The 16,774-nt window shown below is 39.3% G+C and overlaps 1 protein-coding gene across 1 annotated transcript in view; it reads left to right on the top strand.

Annotated features, from left to right (window-relative positions):
- The window catches only part of NCKAP5 (NCK associated protein 5), a 1,232,229-nt gene that overhangs the window by 183,185 nt on the left and 1,032,270 nt on the right, over window positions 1-16,774 (top strand). Inside the window, exon 2 of the mRNA XM_055122815.1 lies at window positions 975-1,104. Coding sequence (XP_054978790.1) covers window positions 1,036-1,104 — 69 coding nt within the window. The 5' untranslated portion in view covers window positions 975-1,035. The remainder of the gene's footprint in view (window positions 1-974; window positions 1,105-16,774) is intronic.

The following is a 16,774-nucleotide window of genomic DNA, read 5'->3' on the forward strand; positions in this document are numbered from 1 at the left end:
AGTTGGTATTCAGTAAATGTTCATTGGCAATGATTCTGGGTTTTTCTTGTTATTCTGGTGTTTTGTTTGACTTACTTCTGGCTCTGTGCTTAGTGATTACTCTGGTGGGATTTGGGAGACCATTTGGGATACGAAGGATTATACCAGGGTTGGCCATATGCACAGTTGGTAGGGCGTTTGCCTTGCATGTGGCCGATCTGGGTTTGATTCCTCCGTCCCTCTCAGAGAGCCTCACAAGCTACCGACACTATCCCACCCGCACAGCAGAGCCTGGCAAGCTACCCATGGCATATTCTATATGGCAAAAACAGTAACAACAAGTTTCACAATGGAGAAGTTACTGGTGCCCACTCACAAATCAATGAGCAACAGGATGACAGTGTGACAGTGGCCATATGCAAAGCAAACACTCTATCCACTGTACTATCACTAATGTTTATACCATTTATTCTGAATCAATCTATCTCAAAGGTAATGTATACTATAATTTTCTAAAATATTGAAATAATTATTTTAATTAATATAGATAATAGCATATGCCTTTCAATTTCCTCTGACTGGCCTTTATGACCCATAACTCTTGGTTATAGTGAACAAATTTATTAGGTTGATCTCAGAATTTGCAGGCAGTATCTATGAGCACAGTAACAGAATGACTCTGGCTGATAGAGGACAGGTGTGGAGCAAGTGTGGCATGAAAGGGGTTGCTTGCTTTTCCTATAGTCTGCTGATTCAACCAGCAAATCCATTCCCTAACACCATTAGCAAAACCTATGAAAAACAGTAGCTCCCATAAAGATAACTCTGACATTTGCAACCTAGAGAAGTCTTCTGAGTCAGCAGAGCTCCGTTCTATACTTATTATTTAGATCTGAGTATTTTTGGCTTCAACACTTGTTCCTAGTTGGAAAGTTAAAAGCAAGGATCTAAACACTGTTCACTTAGATGGTAAAACACATGTTCACTTTTTGCAGTGACCCTGGAAACAGAAGGGGAATTCTTATAAATCACAAAGGAAAATAAATAACTTCACCCATGGAGGAAAAGAGACAGCTTGAGAAAAGGGACTTTGGAAAAAGGCTGTCTCTAGACAGCAGTCTTGTGGTAAGTACTAAATATTCATTTACCACTCTATATGTTTTGGCTTAAAATGCATTATTCTTTGACTGTTATTTCCTGAATTCTGTCTTTTGAAACCTCCATTCCAGTTACCCCATTAGCAATGTCCCCTGGGATTGTGTTTCATTTATTTTTCACAAACTCAAAAGCCAGCCAATTATTGGAATGTTTACATAGTGTCTTAATAGGCAAATGTCATAATCTGTCAACATTATATATAATTACATTAATTCCAGCTGAAGTAGACTTTAACCTATACAAAAACACTACTGTACAGCTGATGCCAAATGCCAAACCTATATATAGTTGTTCCATCGCCCATATATCTGAACTGTGGGGGTATGCTGAACAAGGATTCAGTAGATCTTCAAATATTGAAGAGAGAAGAAAGTTTCTGAGATCTTCTTAGGTATGTAAGCTAGTTCCATTGTTCATAAACTTATTACCAGTTTTTAAAGCTGATGAAAATCATTAACAACCTGATTTGTTTTGCTTTTTTTTGTAAGACAATCTGGTTAGTCTAAGGAAATAGATGAAGTTATTGATTTCTGAAGATTAGCCGTCTTTTACAGTTTCTGAGGTCAGAAGTGTGGGTCGCTATTTTATCTCACAATGCATATGAAGAGACTAAGAAATAACATGATCAGAACAAGTTATTCCTTTCTCTGTTGCTCCTTTGCAAAAATAGGAATTTGGCTTGGCTCCTTCTTCTGCCTGCTGTGTAGGAATAATTTATTTATTGGTTTGCTACGAGCACCTGACCAGGACTTTGGGTCAGAGTAAATGTCCAATAAAATCTTATTGTTCACCAGCACTACTTTTCTTACTGCTACTGCATATTTTTTTCTGTCAGTGCATAGATAAGTTGTCTACTTCATAACTGCTGAAGCTTCACCTCATAAACTGTTCATAAATAGAACTTTCTGGAAATTGAGAGGAGGGTTATGCTAAAGCTTTATTGTCCATCTCTTGAAAGTAGTGACAAATGTACATTGGTGAATAGACAGGTGTAGAAATATTATATGACTGAGACCCAGTCATGAACAACATTGTAACTGTATTTCACTGTGATTCAATAAAATGATGGATGAGAAATACTTAAATAAAATAAAGCACTCCCCACCTATGAAATATTTTCCCCAGATCAAAAAAAATTATAATCTCCTAGATTAAAAAAATAGTGGCAAATTCTCTGACTATGTGGGCAATTCATTCACCCACATATTAATCAGCATGTCTTTAAAGCCTGAGGGATGTGACCTAATATCATCACCTATATCTTTCTATTTACAGAAGCAATTGTGATTGAAATGGTATGTGTATATGTGTGTATATATTACCCTTTCAAATTTTTAATAGATGTGGGGCCATGAAATAAGTTGTCACTCTCTTTTTTAGAAGATAATGCTTCTTGCATATCGGTATGAAATGGGGCCAATATTTAAGTAGGGGGACAGACATGCAGAAACAGTATTATGTATACATCACAAGAAAAAATTTCTTAACCCCACAACTCTGGGTTTGGTTCAGAAACTTCTGGTTGGTCCTTAAGGCTTCAAATTTTGCCTGAGAACCAGAGAACATATACAGACCCTGTAAAGGAAGCATTTATTACTAAAAGCCAGATAATTCCTAAAGAGCAACTCAATTAGCAAAATTTTACTAGATGACCAATTTTATGGAATTGATAAACTAGAATGCAGGTACAAAGAGCTGGGGCAGGATGAGTAAAGGAGAGGGAAATGGATTACCATGAGGGCATGTGCAAATTAGAAAGAGGAAATAGTTTCAATGAAATTTTTGCCTGCATTTTAAATTTTGCTTAGGGCCTGGCTTAAATATGAGTATGAATCAAATCCTGTCATATTAGCAGTGCTAGCTGAAAGTCAAAAACCATGCTTGCATTTCCATTATTATGTGCCTCTACCCTGAATCTTACAGGAGTTGCAAATTTGTTTCTTGACTTTTGGCATACAAGGATACTGTGGAAATGAGAACTTACTGCTTGGTACTCTCTAAGAAAGGTAAATCATTTCAATGACACATAGTAGAATTTTCACACTAGTGAAGCATATTCCTTGTTTCCTTAGGGATAGACTGTTACATCTGCATGCCTGAATTAGAGAGATTCTAAAAAAGAATGTGTTCTCTTTTGACTGTGTCGCCCAGTGAACAGGGGTATTTAAGTGTTTCTCAATATTGCACAGCTTAGTCTATGAACCTATAAACTGGCCTTCCATTTTAAAGATGCTGTAAGCAAGGCCATGTGTCTTAGTCTATTTATCTATAACTTGATCCTCTCATGTAAGATGCTACTGCTGGACAATGGCAGCGAGATTATTCTTTTCATGCTGACTCTGTGAGAAGAAGAACCATTGAACCAGCCCTCTTGGCCAGCCCCCACCAGCACTATGCAAATGAGGTCTATAGGGACTATCAGAAAGAGAGATAGAGTGAAATAAAAGCTGACTGGCCTGTAAAGGACTTGAACTCAATAAATAGCTCTACTATGATTCTGTGCTGAAAGAGCGATAAGTAATTAGGCAAGAAGCACACAGAAATGATTCTGGGTAAGGGTTTCTGGGAAATACTAGGAAAAAAGAAAACATCTCACACTACTTACTACTTTGTTTGCTTTTCAAGCACGGTTATGTTTACATTGCATTTTATTATGATACTTTTTTGGATAATAGAATTTTGAATGGGAGTGTTTTATTCAGTTCTTTCACTTTTCTGAAGGAATTAATGTTTTTCCGAAAATTTTAAAAGCAGGATACAACCAAGTGTAGAGAAGAGATCTTCTATTTATCACTTTAGCTCTTTATCTTTTGTTATATAATATCCCAGAAAGAAAAAATGTCCTTTCCAAAAACTGAATAGAGGAAAGAAGAAAATCATCATGAGTTCTTAATATTTGAAATTCTGCTGTAGTAATCATGACCCTTATTGTTAGAGGAGGCCCAGAGGTAATTTCCACTTTCAGATTTGCTAGAAAGTCTTCATAATGTACTACAAGAATGAGGTAGTAATAACTTCATTACACTTTTTACTTTACATAATCAAATCATAAAGTGTTAGAAAGAGATTATAGCTCCCTTGCAGTTGTTTTTAATATTTTAGGCTAGAAGAACCACTGAATACAGAAACTCACATTCCAGGCTGGGGAAAGCTTTCTGAATTGGGGACATAAATTTGCAGTCCTTAGCCACAATTTTGCTCTCAGGATAAGGCTCAGAAGAGGGTGGGTACAGGTGTATGCATGCCTAGCAATGTTGGGTTATTCTTTGATGTTGATGATTTTTAACTTAATATATCACCTTTTATAAGAAGAAAGTGACAGTTACGTGAAACTGAAGTGAAAACTCTATTTCAATGTGGGGGGGTAAAGAGTCGGGAGAAAGACAAGTGACTACAAGTTTGCCACTGCCAGTAGGAGTGTGCCCAGTAGCTTCATATTCACAGCAAGTACAGTCTTCTCTCTGATGACAATAAAAATCATCCCAGAAAGGATATTTATGCAGTACCCATCCGATAAAGGGTTGATAACAAGGATATATAATGCACTGGTTGAACTCCACAAGAAGAAAACTGCCAACCCGATCAAGAAATGGGCTGATGAAATGAACAGAAACTTTTCCAAAGAAGAAATCCGAATGGCTAAGAGGCACATGAGAAAATGTTCAACATCACTAATCATCAGGGAGATGCAGATCAAAACAACAATGAGATATCATCTCACACCACAGAGACTGGCCCACGCCCCCAAAAACAAAAGCAACCGGTGTTGGCGTGGATGTGGGGAGAAAGGGACTCTCCTTCACTGCTGGTGGGAATGCCGACTGGTTCAGCCCTTTTGGAAAACAATATGGACGATTCTCAAAAAGTTAGAAATTGAGCTCCCATTTGACCCAGCAATACCACTCCTGGGAATATATCCCGGAGAGGCAAAAAGGTATAGTAGAGAGGACATCTGCATTTCCATGTTCATTGCCGCTCTGTTCACAATAGCCACAATATGGAAAAAACCAGAGTGCCCAAAAACAGATGATTGGCTAAAGAAACTCTGGTATATTTACACAATGGAATACTATGTAGCTGTCAGGAAACATGAAGTCATGAAATTTGCATACAAGTGGATCAACATGGAAAGTATCATGTTGAGTGAAATGAGTCAGAAAGAAAGAGACAGACATAGAAAGATTGCACTCATATGTGGAATATAATGTAACTGAGAAGTACAAGTTGGCAACGATGCAACTTCTGGCAGATATCTCTCTGGACTTAGTTACTAGAATACTAAATTACAGAAACCCAAAAATGAGAGGCCGCTAAGTGTGGTCACTCGACCTCATACTTCTTCATCCTCAGCAATGGAAAACAAATTATCTAATGCTTCCTTTTCAGCAGGTCTGACTTTAGGGGAGAGACTCTCCAAACAATAATAGTGAGTTTTGTTGAAATATTGTATGCAATCAAAGTGAAAGTAAAGTGAAATTTGTTAGTTACACAGGCGGGGGGGGCTTAGGGTGGGGGGGGCTAGGGGCGTGGGGGGGTTGGGGTGTGAGGGGGCGGGGTGGAGCTATACTGGGATTCTTGGTGGTGGAATATGAGCACTGGTGAAGGGATGGGTATTCGAGCATTGTATAACTGAGATTTAAACCTGAAAACTTTGTAACTTTGTAACTTTCCACAATAAAAAATTAAAAAAAAATAAAATAAAATTTAAGGGAAAAAAAAAATCATCCCAGAAAGCAAGCAAGGGCTCTTCTTGACCCAAAGCTGTTGAACCCTCTCCAGGATGCTTTTTGATCAGACAAAGTCAGCATTTCACACTGCGCTATTTTTATTTGCAAGAATCATTCTGAAGCTGTGTGTTTGAGACTATTTGACACTTGTAGCTGTGATAACATTTAGCTGATGAGAACACTGGGGAGTGAATTATCCTTTTTATGAACTCACATTTCAACAAACATTTTCTTTTAATTTGTGGGTGATTCGACTTTTTGCTTTGAAACATGGATGGAGTAATTATTTCTCTTCTGAATGATAAATTCTTTTGTGGTAGCCCTTCATTTACTCTCAAGGAGAAGAGAACCAAGGATTGGTCATACTAGATTCTTAACTCTGACATCTGTGTAGTTGTGATAGATTCCTAGGATCAGGAAAATCTCCACATAAGACCTTCCATTCATCCTTCAGCTTCTTGAAGATGTACGTGCAAATCAATAGGCAATTACACCTTACATAGGCATGCATTAAGTAAGCCAATCCACAAACATTATTAAGGTTTCATATAGGAATGTGCACTGTTTTCTCCTTCTGTTTTCTCCTTCTCATGCACTTCAGCCTTTTTTGCCTGGACTGTCCACCCTATATGGACCTTGTCAAAAGGATCCTTTATACTTTGGTATCTGGTAAATGGGAGGAACAGAATTATGGAAGTCTAGAGTCACTGCTCTGACCCTGTGTGACCATCAGCCACAGTGACTGGGCTAGTCTGCCTCATGCTAGAGCTCTTGCTGGGAAACTCTTCCCACCAATCTACCTACAGCTAAATCATAGGTCAGTGTGTGTGTGTGTGCGTGCACGTGTGTGTGTGTGTGTTGTGTGTGTGTGTGTGTGTGTTCTGCTCTCTCTATTCCCAAACCCCTCCAGTTTCTCGGTAGCTATGACTACTGATCATTACCAGTCTTTCATGCTGCCTTACCTTTGCTCCACCCACACTTTACTGCCTGTTTGCCTGTTTTTTTTTTTTTTACAAACTCTTCTAAGTTCTATAGTTTGAGTGTGACATCTCTTTCCTGCAGGTGCCTCTGGCTTATATAAAGAAACATTTATTCAAAATATTACTTATGATTTATTTGTGGATCTAATAGCATATGTAGTAGCAAATGGAGGGAGTTGGCAGGAGGACACTGGCAGTGACAGGCATTAAGGCATTGGGACAAGAAATAGAGGCACTACAAGGAATCTGCAGTTGTGTTTTAAAGTGATGGCAGGTGAATTTCATTCAAGGTGCATAAACAGAGTATTTTTTACATCTCCTTATGACAGCATATTTTAGCTCTGAATTAATTTCACTCAAGGAATCTTCTGTTTTTTTGCTTTCTTTTTTTAATTTTTGGGGCTGGACCACACCCAGCAGTGCTTCAGACTTTCTCCTGACTGTGTACATGCTCAGGGACCATGTGAATCCCATGATTCAACGTGCTTGAGGGACTATATGTAATGTTGCATATATGACTTTGTTAAGCTTCATGTAAGAAAAGTGCCCTATACAATTTCCTGGACCCTTATAGTCCCTATACTATCTCTTAGGACCTTCTTTTTTTCATGTCAAATTGTGATGGTTAATCATATGTGTCAGTATGGCTGGGGCAAGATATACACAGGTAGCTAGTAAATATTATTTCTGGGCATGAGTGTGAGGTTATTTTTTAAATAGTTTCTTAAAAGATTTAATTGAATCACTGTGAGATAGTTACAAGCTTTCATGTTTGGGTTACAATCAGACAATGATCAAACACCCATCCCGATACCAGTGCACATTCCCCACCAACTATTTCCCCAGTACATGCCCCCTTGCCCCACCCTCCCCTTGCCTCCATGGCAGACAATATTCCCCATACTCTCTCTCTACTTTTGGGCATTATGGCTTGCCACACAGACACTGAGAGGTCATCATGTTTGGTCCATTATCTACTTTCAGCACATATCTCCTATCCCAACTGATTCCTCCATCCATCATCTTCTTAGTGATCCCTTCTCTATTCCATCTGCCTCCTACCCTCCACTCATGAAGCAGGCTTCCAGCTATGGGGCAATCCTTCTAGTCTTTGTATCTTCTACTATCCTTGGGTGTCAGCCTCATGTTATATTATTCTATACTCCACAAATGACTGCAGTCCTTCTATGACTGTCCCTCTCTTTCTGACTCATTTCTCTTAGCATGATACTCTCCATGTTTATCCATTTATAAACAAATTTCATGACTTCATCTCTCCTAACAGCTGAATAATATTCTGCTGTGTAGATATACCAAAGTTTCTTTAATCAGTCATCTGTTTTAGGGCACTCGGGTTGTTTCCATATTTTGGCTATTGTGAACAATGCTGCAATGAACATATAGGTACAGATGTCATTTCTACTGTGATTTTTTGCATCCTTGGGATATATTCCCAGAAGTGGTATTTGGGGTCATAAGAAAGCTCAATTTCTAGTGAGGTTATTTTTGAGAGATATTAACATTTATATCAGTAGGCTAAGTAGAGAATATTGTTTTCAGCATACGGGGTGAGCATGAGAAAAGGAGGAATGGAAAGAGACATGACACATACAGAGAGAAAGAGAGAGAGAGAAGAGACTAATACACAAATTCAAATCTAAATCACTGCTCTTTTATTTTTATTCAGTTACAGCCCTCCTATTTAGTGATTGGAAGCAAAGTTCAGTCAACTTTTTCTGTAAAAATATAGCAAATATTTTAGGATTTTTGGGACAAACAAGCTTTGCAGTCACAACTATTTGGTTCTGCCTAGTAGGCAGAAGTAACCACAGACAACCCTCAATAAGTGGGTGTGGGTTATGTTGCAATAAAAAATTATAAAGGCAGGCAGTGGATTAAATTCTAAGGATTATCTGCACACAGATCTGGAGACATTGTTCATTGCCCTTGAGTACATGCCTTACATGGTTTCAAATCCCTGATGTCTCATATGCTCTAAGCAGCTCTGCTCTTTGGACCTATAGCAATGCTGTGAGCCTCAATGCTTTAAGATATCCTGCTGCACTGCAGCCAGGGGTACTCCCAGAAAGTACCACCAATACAACTGTGCTCCTCAACTAGAGTGAGGCCCCAGGCAAGCAATAGATAAACACCTCAACTAGAGAAGTGCCTGCATGGGTAGATATGAGAACAATGTGTGTGAGCGCCACAACCTGACATGTGGTCTCTTTCTCAGCAAGCACCACTTGAAAAAAATGTGTGAGCCCCTCAGCAAGGCTTCTGCCACCCTATAGAGCAATAACATCAAATAACAAACAACAGTGAACCAAAGAGAGTAGGGGCAAGGAATTGAAACATACTAACTAAAAAAGCATATATACACAGTAGCTGAATGAAAACCTGGAAATCGGGGTTTTCTTTTCCTGGATGCTAACTTTCTGCCGGTGACTTATGTTTACCCTCAGGATATCCAATACACCAAGGCAGGCAAAGGAGCAGGTTTAATAAGCAAAGATGTGTGGACCAAGAGACAAGGAAATGGGCAAAGAAAAATATTTTGAAAAGCTCAAAACTCACTCACACTTTTTCTAAACACAGAATTAGGCATTCTTGATGGTCTTGCTCAACAGTCAGTGGACCTTGAGTACCAAGCTAAAAATGTGATTAGGGAATGACGTGAATTTCTCACTCTTTTTGGTGCAAAATTAAATCACCCCTCACTAAAGCAAGCTCATGCAGAGCACAAGCTACCAGGTTGCTGAGCCGGTTTCTAGCTCCTCAAACCCCAGCTACCCAGACCACCTTCCCTAGTGCCAACATACACAGGTTAGTCTGTGGCTTTTCACTAGATAGAGGTCAACATTGCCACTAGGAAGCCTGACTTTTGTTCTTTTATCAAGATTGAGATTTCCCAAGTGTCCATTAAGTGGAGCAGAGGCAAAGAGTGGATCAAGCTTTGTGTTTCATCAACTGCTTCATTCTCCCTGAAGTGCTGTTATCTCAGCCATCTCTGAGGTGCCCTGATAAGACCTGAATCTGGTATTGGAAGGTGTAGCAAGGTATTCCAGGAAATGGAAGGTTGGGTCTGAGGATCCAAGTAAAGTCATTTTTTAGAGAAAAATCTAAGAATGAAGAATGGACTATCTCTGGCCTGGGCAACCTCTTTCCAGAGGGGTATGTAGGAACTGGAGAGATGGTGCAGCAGGTAGGGCACTTGCCTTTCACTGACCGAATTCAATCCCCAGCACACCCATAAGGTCCTCAATATTCTTCCAGGAGTGATCAAAGCCAGGAGTAAGACCTGAGTACTGCCAGGTGTGACCCAAAATCAAACAAACAAATAAATCTAGAGTAGTACTTGGAATGTTTGACTGTTTCCACTTGAAAGCACACAAAGGTACAGTAAGAGAAATGTCTGGATCTTCAGTGATTACTTAACCCAAGTTACACTGCCCACCAGATTCACGGAGCTCATCATGGCAGATCAAGAAAATGCTGAGACAATGATTATCCAGTTGTCCTCCAACACAAATCCCTGGTATCTATGGGTATCTGTTTACTTAGTGTCCTAAATGAGCTTCAAGTGGCAGGAGAGATCAGAAACCAGCAGAACCAAAATCAATGGTGCTGGGAGGGATGCTGGAGAATGGAACAACAAGGCTGAAAGAGTAGAGTGTGAATTGAGCACAACCCAAAGGAGCAGAAGTGGATACTCCCAGCAGCATACACAGGCCATGACAGGGGTGTGCGTAGGTGTGGAGCGGAGATCTCTGCATTTTCGAACTAAGCTGGCATTTAATATAACAACCATTTGTACTTAGACCTCTTATCAGTCAAATTTTACAAGTAATGAATCTAAAATTTAACAAGATAATGAGCTCCTTTAAGTCTACAGAATAAAAGAATGAGTTGATATTGCATAGCTAGGCTTTTTGGAAGCATAAAAGTGTTTTGTACATGGAACTTGGAGCTCCTTGATTGGTGTTTGCCAATATTAAAGAACCTGATCAGGATTAGGGCTTTACATGTTATTAGCACATCTGTCTTACCAGTACCTATTGATGACAACTCAGGCATAATGTCAAGTGAAAGTTGCCAGTACCTATTGATGACAGCTCAGGCATAATTTCAGGTGAAAGTGCTCTTATATAAAAAAAAAAAAGTGTGTGGGGCTGGAGCGATAGTACAGTGAGTAGGGCATTTGCCTTGCACGCGGCTGACCCAGGTTCGATCCCCAGCATCCCATATGGTCCCCCAAGCACCGCCAGGAGTAATTCCTGAATGCAAAACCAGGAGTAAACCCTGAGCATTGCTGGGTGTGACCCAAAAAGCAAAAAAAAAGTGTTTGTGTGTGTGTATGTGTTTTGTTTAGGTATGACTATATACATATCCTGTATCAGTAATTTCTACCCATGTGAAAAAATGATAGTGGTATGTATGTGTACTTGTGGAATTGTTGATTAGAACAGGATCAAGCAGGGAGGAATTGGTGAATGACAAGGCACATGCAGGGTATAACTGCCCTCCAGTAGCCAGAGGTTTGTAACTTAAGTTTGTAACTTTAGTGTATACCCCTATGTGCATATTTCTGGAAGGCCAATTTATATTATTTATTAGATTAGCCACAGCATGTTTCATAAAAAAATGGTTAGTAGACTCACCTGCCTTTACTCTAGCAAGCGTGGTCCCTAGCACTGGCTCATGAATAACTTACCTGGCTGGAGACACAGTGTGAGAGCTCAGTAACACTGGTCCAGCGACTCAGCTTCCGCACCCAGCTGCAGCCATGAGGCTGCCTGCCTGCCTCAGATGCATGCAGGTGTGTACTTGGGGTATCCCATCATTCAATCAAAATATGGGTCTCCCATCACTCAATCAAAACATTTTAAAAAGCCTTTGCAAGTGCTGATCCTGAAAGATGATGAAATGATACTACTTCTACAGCAGACATCAGTACAAATGAACAGAAATGTTTGCCAGGCATAGTCTGTGTTTTCTCTGGGCTTATCTATTTGTCATTCTCTTGGTGTCTTACCATTTTTCAACAATGGGAATCATCACATCATACAAGTTTCCATGGCAACTGAGTTTTCTGCATTATCCTCTAGCAGCCACAGCAGACTTTCTAGTGCTTTGTCCATAACAAGAGGTAAAGCCTGCATCAATCTCCTTAGAAACAGGTCATCAAACCTAATAGGTAGCTGGGATTCTCTGCTTACCTTTCTAGTTTTCAATAGACCAGTACAAGAATGCTAAGAAATAAAAATAAAGTATGATTCCTGCTATATAATGCTATTTAAAAATAGTTATATATGTATACAAAATCTAGTTGTGTTTGTCTTTTTAATCTTTGGGTCACTCCTGGCAGTGCTTAAGGCTTATTCCTAACTTTGTGCGCAGGAATCATTCCTGGTGGGGCTCAAGGGACCATATGTGGTTCCAGGGATAAAACTCTACCCACTATATTATCACTCTGGCCAACAAAATCTAGTTATATACAAATACAAATTATAGTGATACAAGGAATTATGCAATGGTGCCCATAAAGGTGACAGGGTTTGGAAAGAGGAGGTTATTCTTCTGGCTGAGTTGCTCCGGGACAGCTTTCCCCAAGAGGAGAGCTTTCATATCCCTCTCTAGGAAAATATTCCCAACTTAATCTGCGGCGTTTTTTAATTCCCTAAAACAGATATTATGGAGGAAAATGTTGCTAATTTAAAAATTAGAGCATGACTCTAAGGTGCTGGGCTTCTATTTGAAGAATTGCCAAAACCCTGACAAAGCCCTCTTGTAATCCTGAGTTTTAACTTTGAAGTTGTCCCCTCTAACTTCCCCCAAACCCCTGCCTCACCACTCTTTTGTTAATATTCTCTTACACATACATCTTAGTGAGAGGTGGAATACAGAACACAGCTAAATCATTTTGATTTTTATATCTTATTCATTTATCAGTGCATGTTACACCAACTGTGTGTATGTAGATATACACACACATTTAAGCTGTATATCAGCAACCTAACTGCCTCACACTAATTTACCACCCTGTACTGAAGTTTATTATTATAAATTAATATTTATTAAGCAATGGCAGGGTTCATGGCTGTGAATTAGGCAGCATTTTACTTGCTTTATGTTGCATTGCTGTCTCCTGTTGCCTTGGCTCAGCTCAGCAAGTATTTATGTTCTTTCTGCCAGTTCCCTATTCAAGACACAGCCCTCATATTCATCTCAGTTCCAATTAATATTTCAAGAGCAAATCCAGGAACCATTGTATTAAAACACTTCACTTAGCAGCAGATGCACAGCCTCCAATCTGTCACTTTCATATACTAATTTCACAATAATCTCCTAACACAGAATTCCATTGTTTGAGCTGATGTATACAAACCCAAATAGTGGTTCCTCTTGGTTCCTTTACCTTCCAGTCAGTCCCAAATGTTTTCTCCTCATAAATTTTAGTTCCTTAACAAGACTTAATGGATTATAATTGTCCATTTCTTAAGATGCCTCTGAGGTTTTCTTGCCTTCTGTCTCTCAGTACCTTTTGCTTATGACTTTTAAGCAATTGTCTTCAGCTTGGTAGGTTTCCTAATACAATTAATTTGTTGACTGTGTTCATGCGCATAGATGCATTAGGTGAAATAAAATCATTTGGTCTGATAAATTCTGCAATTCATCTGTCAGATGTAGTAGATAGTTTTGCCCAGAGGCTGCTGGCCTTTTCGTAAGGGGAAGCTGTTGTAGCCAACCCTGAAGGTCATACAAACTGGCAGCAATCTGGTGTGGGCAGGCATACTTTGGAGAATAAAGTCCCTGAGGTATCAGCTACAGATGAGTGGGTTCTGGCTCATACAATCATTCTCTTCCTTCAAGGAGAAACTAGCTAGATGGCCATGTTGGCAAATATTTGAGGCCTTCTGACGTCCTTCTGAGGTTTGAAGCCTCCTAGTAAGTCCCCGAGTACCTTATCTAATTCCTGTTTGGTGAGGTGCAGCAGGAAGAGAAGGTACGAAGAAACTTGATCTAATAGTGTAAGCTTTTATTTTCTATCCATTTGGTATTGAATAGCTTTCTATAGTTTTGCCTACAAGTATCATGTATCTATAGTAGTTATATCATTTTCTTTTTTTCTGTACTACATGGGATTTTAGAAGAAAACGGAAGGCACTCTGAGGCAGGCTGTAGAGGAAAGTTTGACAACAGGCATCTCTACAAAGAGACAGTAAGAAACAGAGAATTTAATCATACCCTAGGGTAGCACCTTGAAACACTGAGGTTCCACGACTACTACTAGGTCTGAAAGTGCAAGGAGAAGTGGTCCCAGAATGCTGTGTTTCTAAAGAGAGTCATATGGGAGAGAAGATGTTATCATAGCAGGAGGGATGCATCTAACCAGTGTTGGTATATCAAGGAGGGGCTCAGCATACAGAAATTCCCACCCACTTTCCACGCACTATCCAGGCTCCTGGTAGCAACTTCCATTTGTCAAATCCCATTGGAATTATGAGGGAGCAGACACATGGAGCATCCTGTGGCCCACATTTTGGAAAAAAACAGTTGGTGTATAGGGTCATCAGTATTTTCCCAGCCTAGTTTTAATGTATACAATACACCCTAATACAGCCTTTTGCTTCTCACATTTGGTTTTTTTTAATCACTGTGAGATACAGTTACAAAGCTTTTATGTTTGAGTTTCAGTCATACAATGATCTACCACCCATCCCTCCACCATGGCACATTTTCCACCAACAATGTCCCCAGAATCCCAGCCTCTCATCCTGCCCCTCCCTCTACCTCTATGGCAGACAATGTCTACCATGCTTCTATATACTTTTGGGCATTATGTTTTGCAATACAGATAGTGAGAGGCTATCATGCCTGGTCCTTTATCTACTTTCAGCACACACCTCCCATCCAAACTGATTCCTCCAACCATCATTGACTTAGTGATCCCTTCTCTATCCCAGCTGACTTCTCCTCCAGCTCATGAGACAGGCTTCCAACCATGGAGCAAGCCTCCTGGCCCTTGTCTCTACTGCCCTTGGTGTTAGTCTCATTTTATGATATTTTATATTCCACAAGTGAGTGCAGTCCTTCTATGTCTGTCCCTCTCTTTCTGACTCACTTCACTTAGCATGATACTGTCCATGACCATCCCCTTATAAGCAAATTTCATGACATAATCTGTCCTAACAGCTTCATAGTACTCCATTGTGTAGATATACTATAGGTTCTTTAACCAGTTGTCTGTTCTTGGGCACTTGTGTTGTTTCCAGATTCTGGCTATTGTGATAGTGCTGCAATGAACATACAGGTGCAGATACCATTTCTACTGTGCTCTTTAGAATTGTTGGATTATGTAGAATTTTTATTCTTATTATTTTGAGAAGTTACTGTTTTCCATGAAGGGTGAACAAATGTACAGTTCCACAAACAGTGAACAGAGATCCCTTTATTCCAAATATCACCCAATGAACACAAAAGTACCAATTTCTGAAGACATATACACTGCATTCATTGCATCATTATTTACTATAGCCAAAATATGGAAACCATGTGCCCAGTAACCAATAAGTGGTGAAGAAGATGTGTTGTATATATGCAGCAAAACACTACTCACTGTAGTAAAAGATGAAACCTTTACTTAGGTAACATTAATGGAACCGGAAGGGTTCATGTTAAGTATAATTTCTCAGAAGGGAAAAGGTATATTAAGATGATCTCACTCAAATGTGAGATTTATAGAAATGCAAAGCAAGGCAGCCAACAGAGTCAAATGGGAACAAACCCTTAGACTTATTCTAAAAAATTAGAGATCTGGGGCTACTATGTATATGGGGGGAGGGGATCAAAGTGGGGAAGGGGCCCAGTGGTGAGTATTTGGTGTGGTATATACATTTTGAAGTGTAAAATTGTACCATTAAAATATATAATCTTAGAAACCAAAATTACTACAATAAAATTAACACATAAATAAATATTTTTAGAAATGGACTCGTGTGGTTTTCAGTCCATTCCCTTGAACTCACAACTTGGTTTGACCAGAAGAGTATAATGTTACAACTTCACAACACAAATTCTACATAATCTTTTAAAGGATCTCAATTTTTAAAAAGTAGTCTAGGGCTGTATATATGCTCTACAGTAGCTAGAGTATAAGAAATTCCATGTAGTAGATTAATCACAGTATTAGAATTCTAATTCCTTATGTTTAAACTGGAGGTAAATTATTTTATTTTCTTTGCTTTTGGGGTCATATATGGCAATGCACAGGAGTTACTCCGGGCTCTGCACTGAGGAATTACTCCCGGCAGTGCTCAGGGGACCATATGAGATGCTGGGAATCAAACCCAGGTCAGCCGCGTGCAAATCAAATGCTCTACCCGCTGTGCTATCATTCCAGCCCCTGGAGTGAATTCTTTAGTAAGTGACTAGATTTCAGCAAGTTTCTTAAACTCTCAGAATCTTTATGTCTACAGAAGTAGAGTCATGGGAGTAAAGTGAAATAAATATCAAGAAGGTTTTAGGAGCCTATAGGACATGATGCAAATAAAAATTATTGTTATTATTGACAACTCCTACCTATTAAATTTCAACTAGTCAACTGTATAAGTAGCGAAGGAAATTTTCAGAAGAAGTATGTACTATACACTTGCCATTACAGTGTTCTTCTGTATTATGCACTTACTGTTAGAATATTCCACTGAATGGGTGCAGTAGAAGTGGGTGTTTTGGAATACAGTGGAAAGAGCATGAATTGAGTGGAATTTGAATCCTGATCTGTCATAAGCTTCCACCACCACCTATGTGAGTGTGGCAAGAGTCTCTTAATTGGTGTTTTCATCATACATAGATCTAATCATCTCTTGCTCACAGGACTCTTGAGAGTTCTCAGGGAAAGGATTCAAGTTGAGCACACAGACATCAGTT

This window comes from Sorex araneus, chromosome X (assembly GCF_027595985.1).
Source record: "Sorex araneus isolate mSorAra2 chromosome X, mSorAra2.pri, whole genome shotgun sequence".
In the NCBI taxonomy this organism is placed as follows: Eukaryota; Metazoa; Chordata; class Mammalia; order Eulipotyphla; family Soricidae; genus Sorex; species Sorex araneus.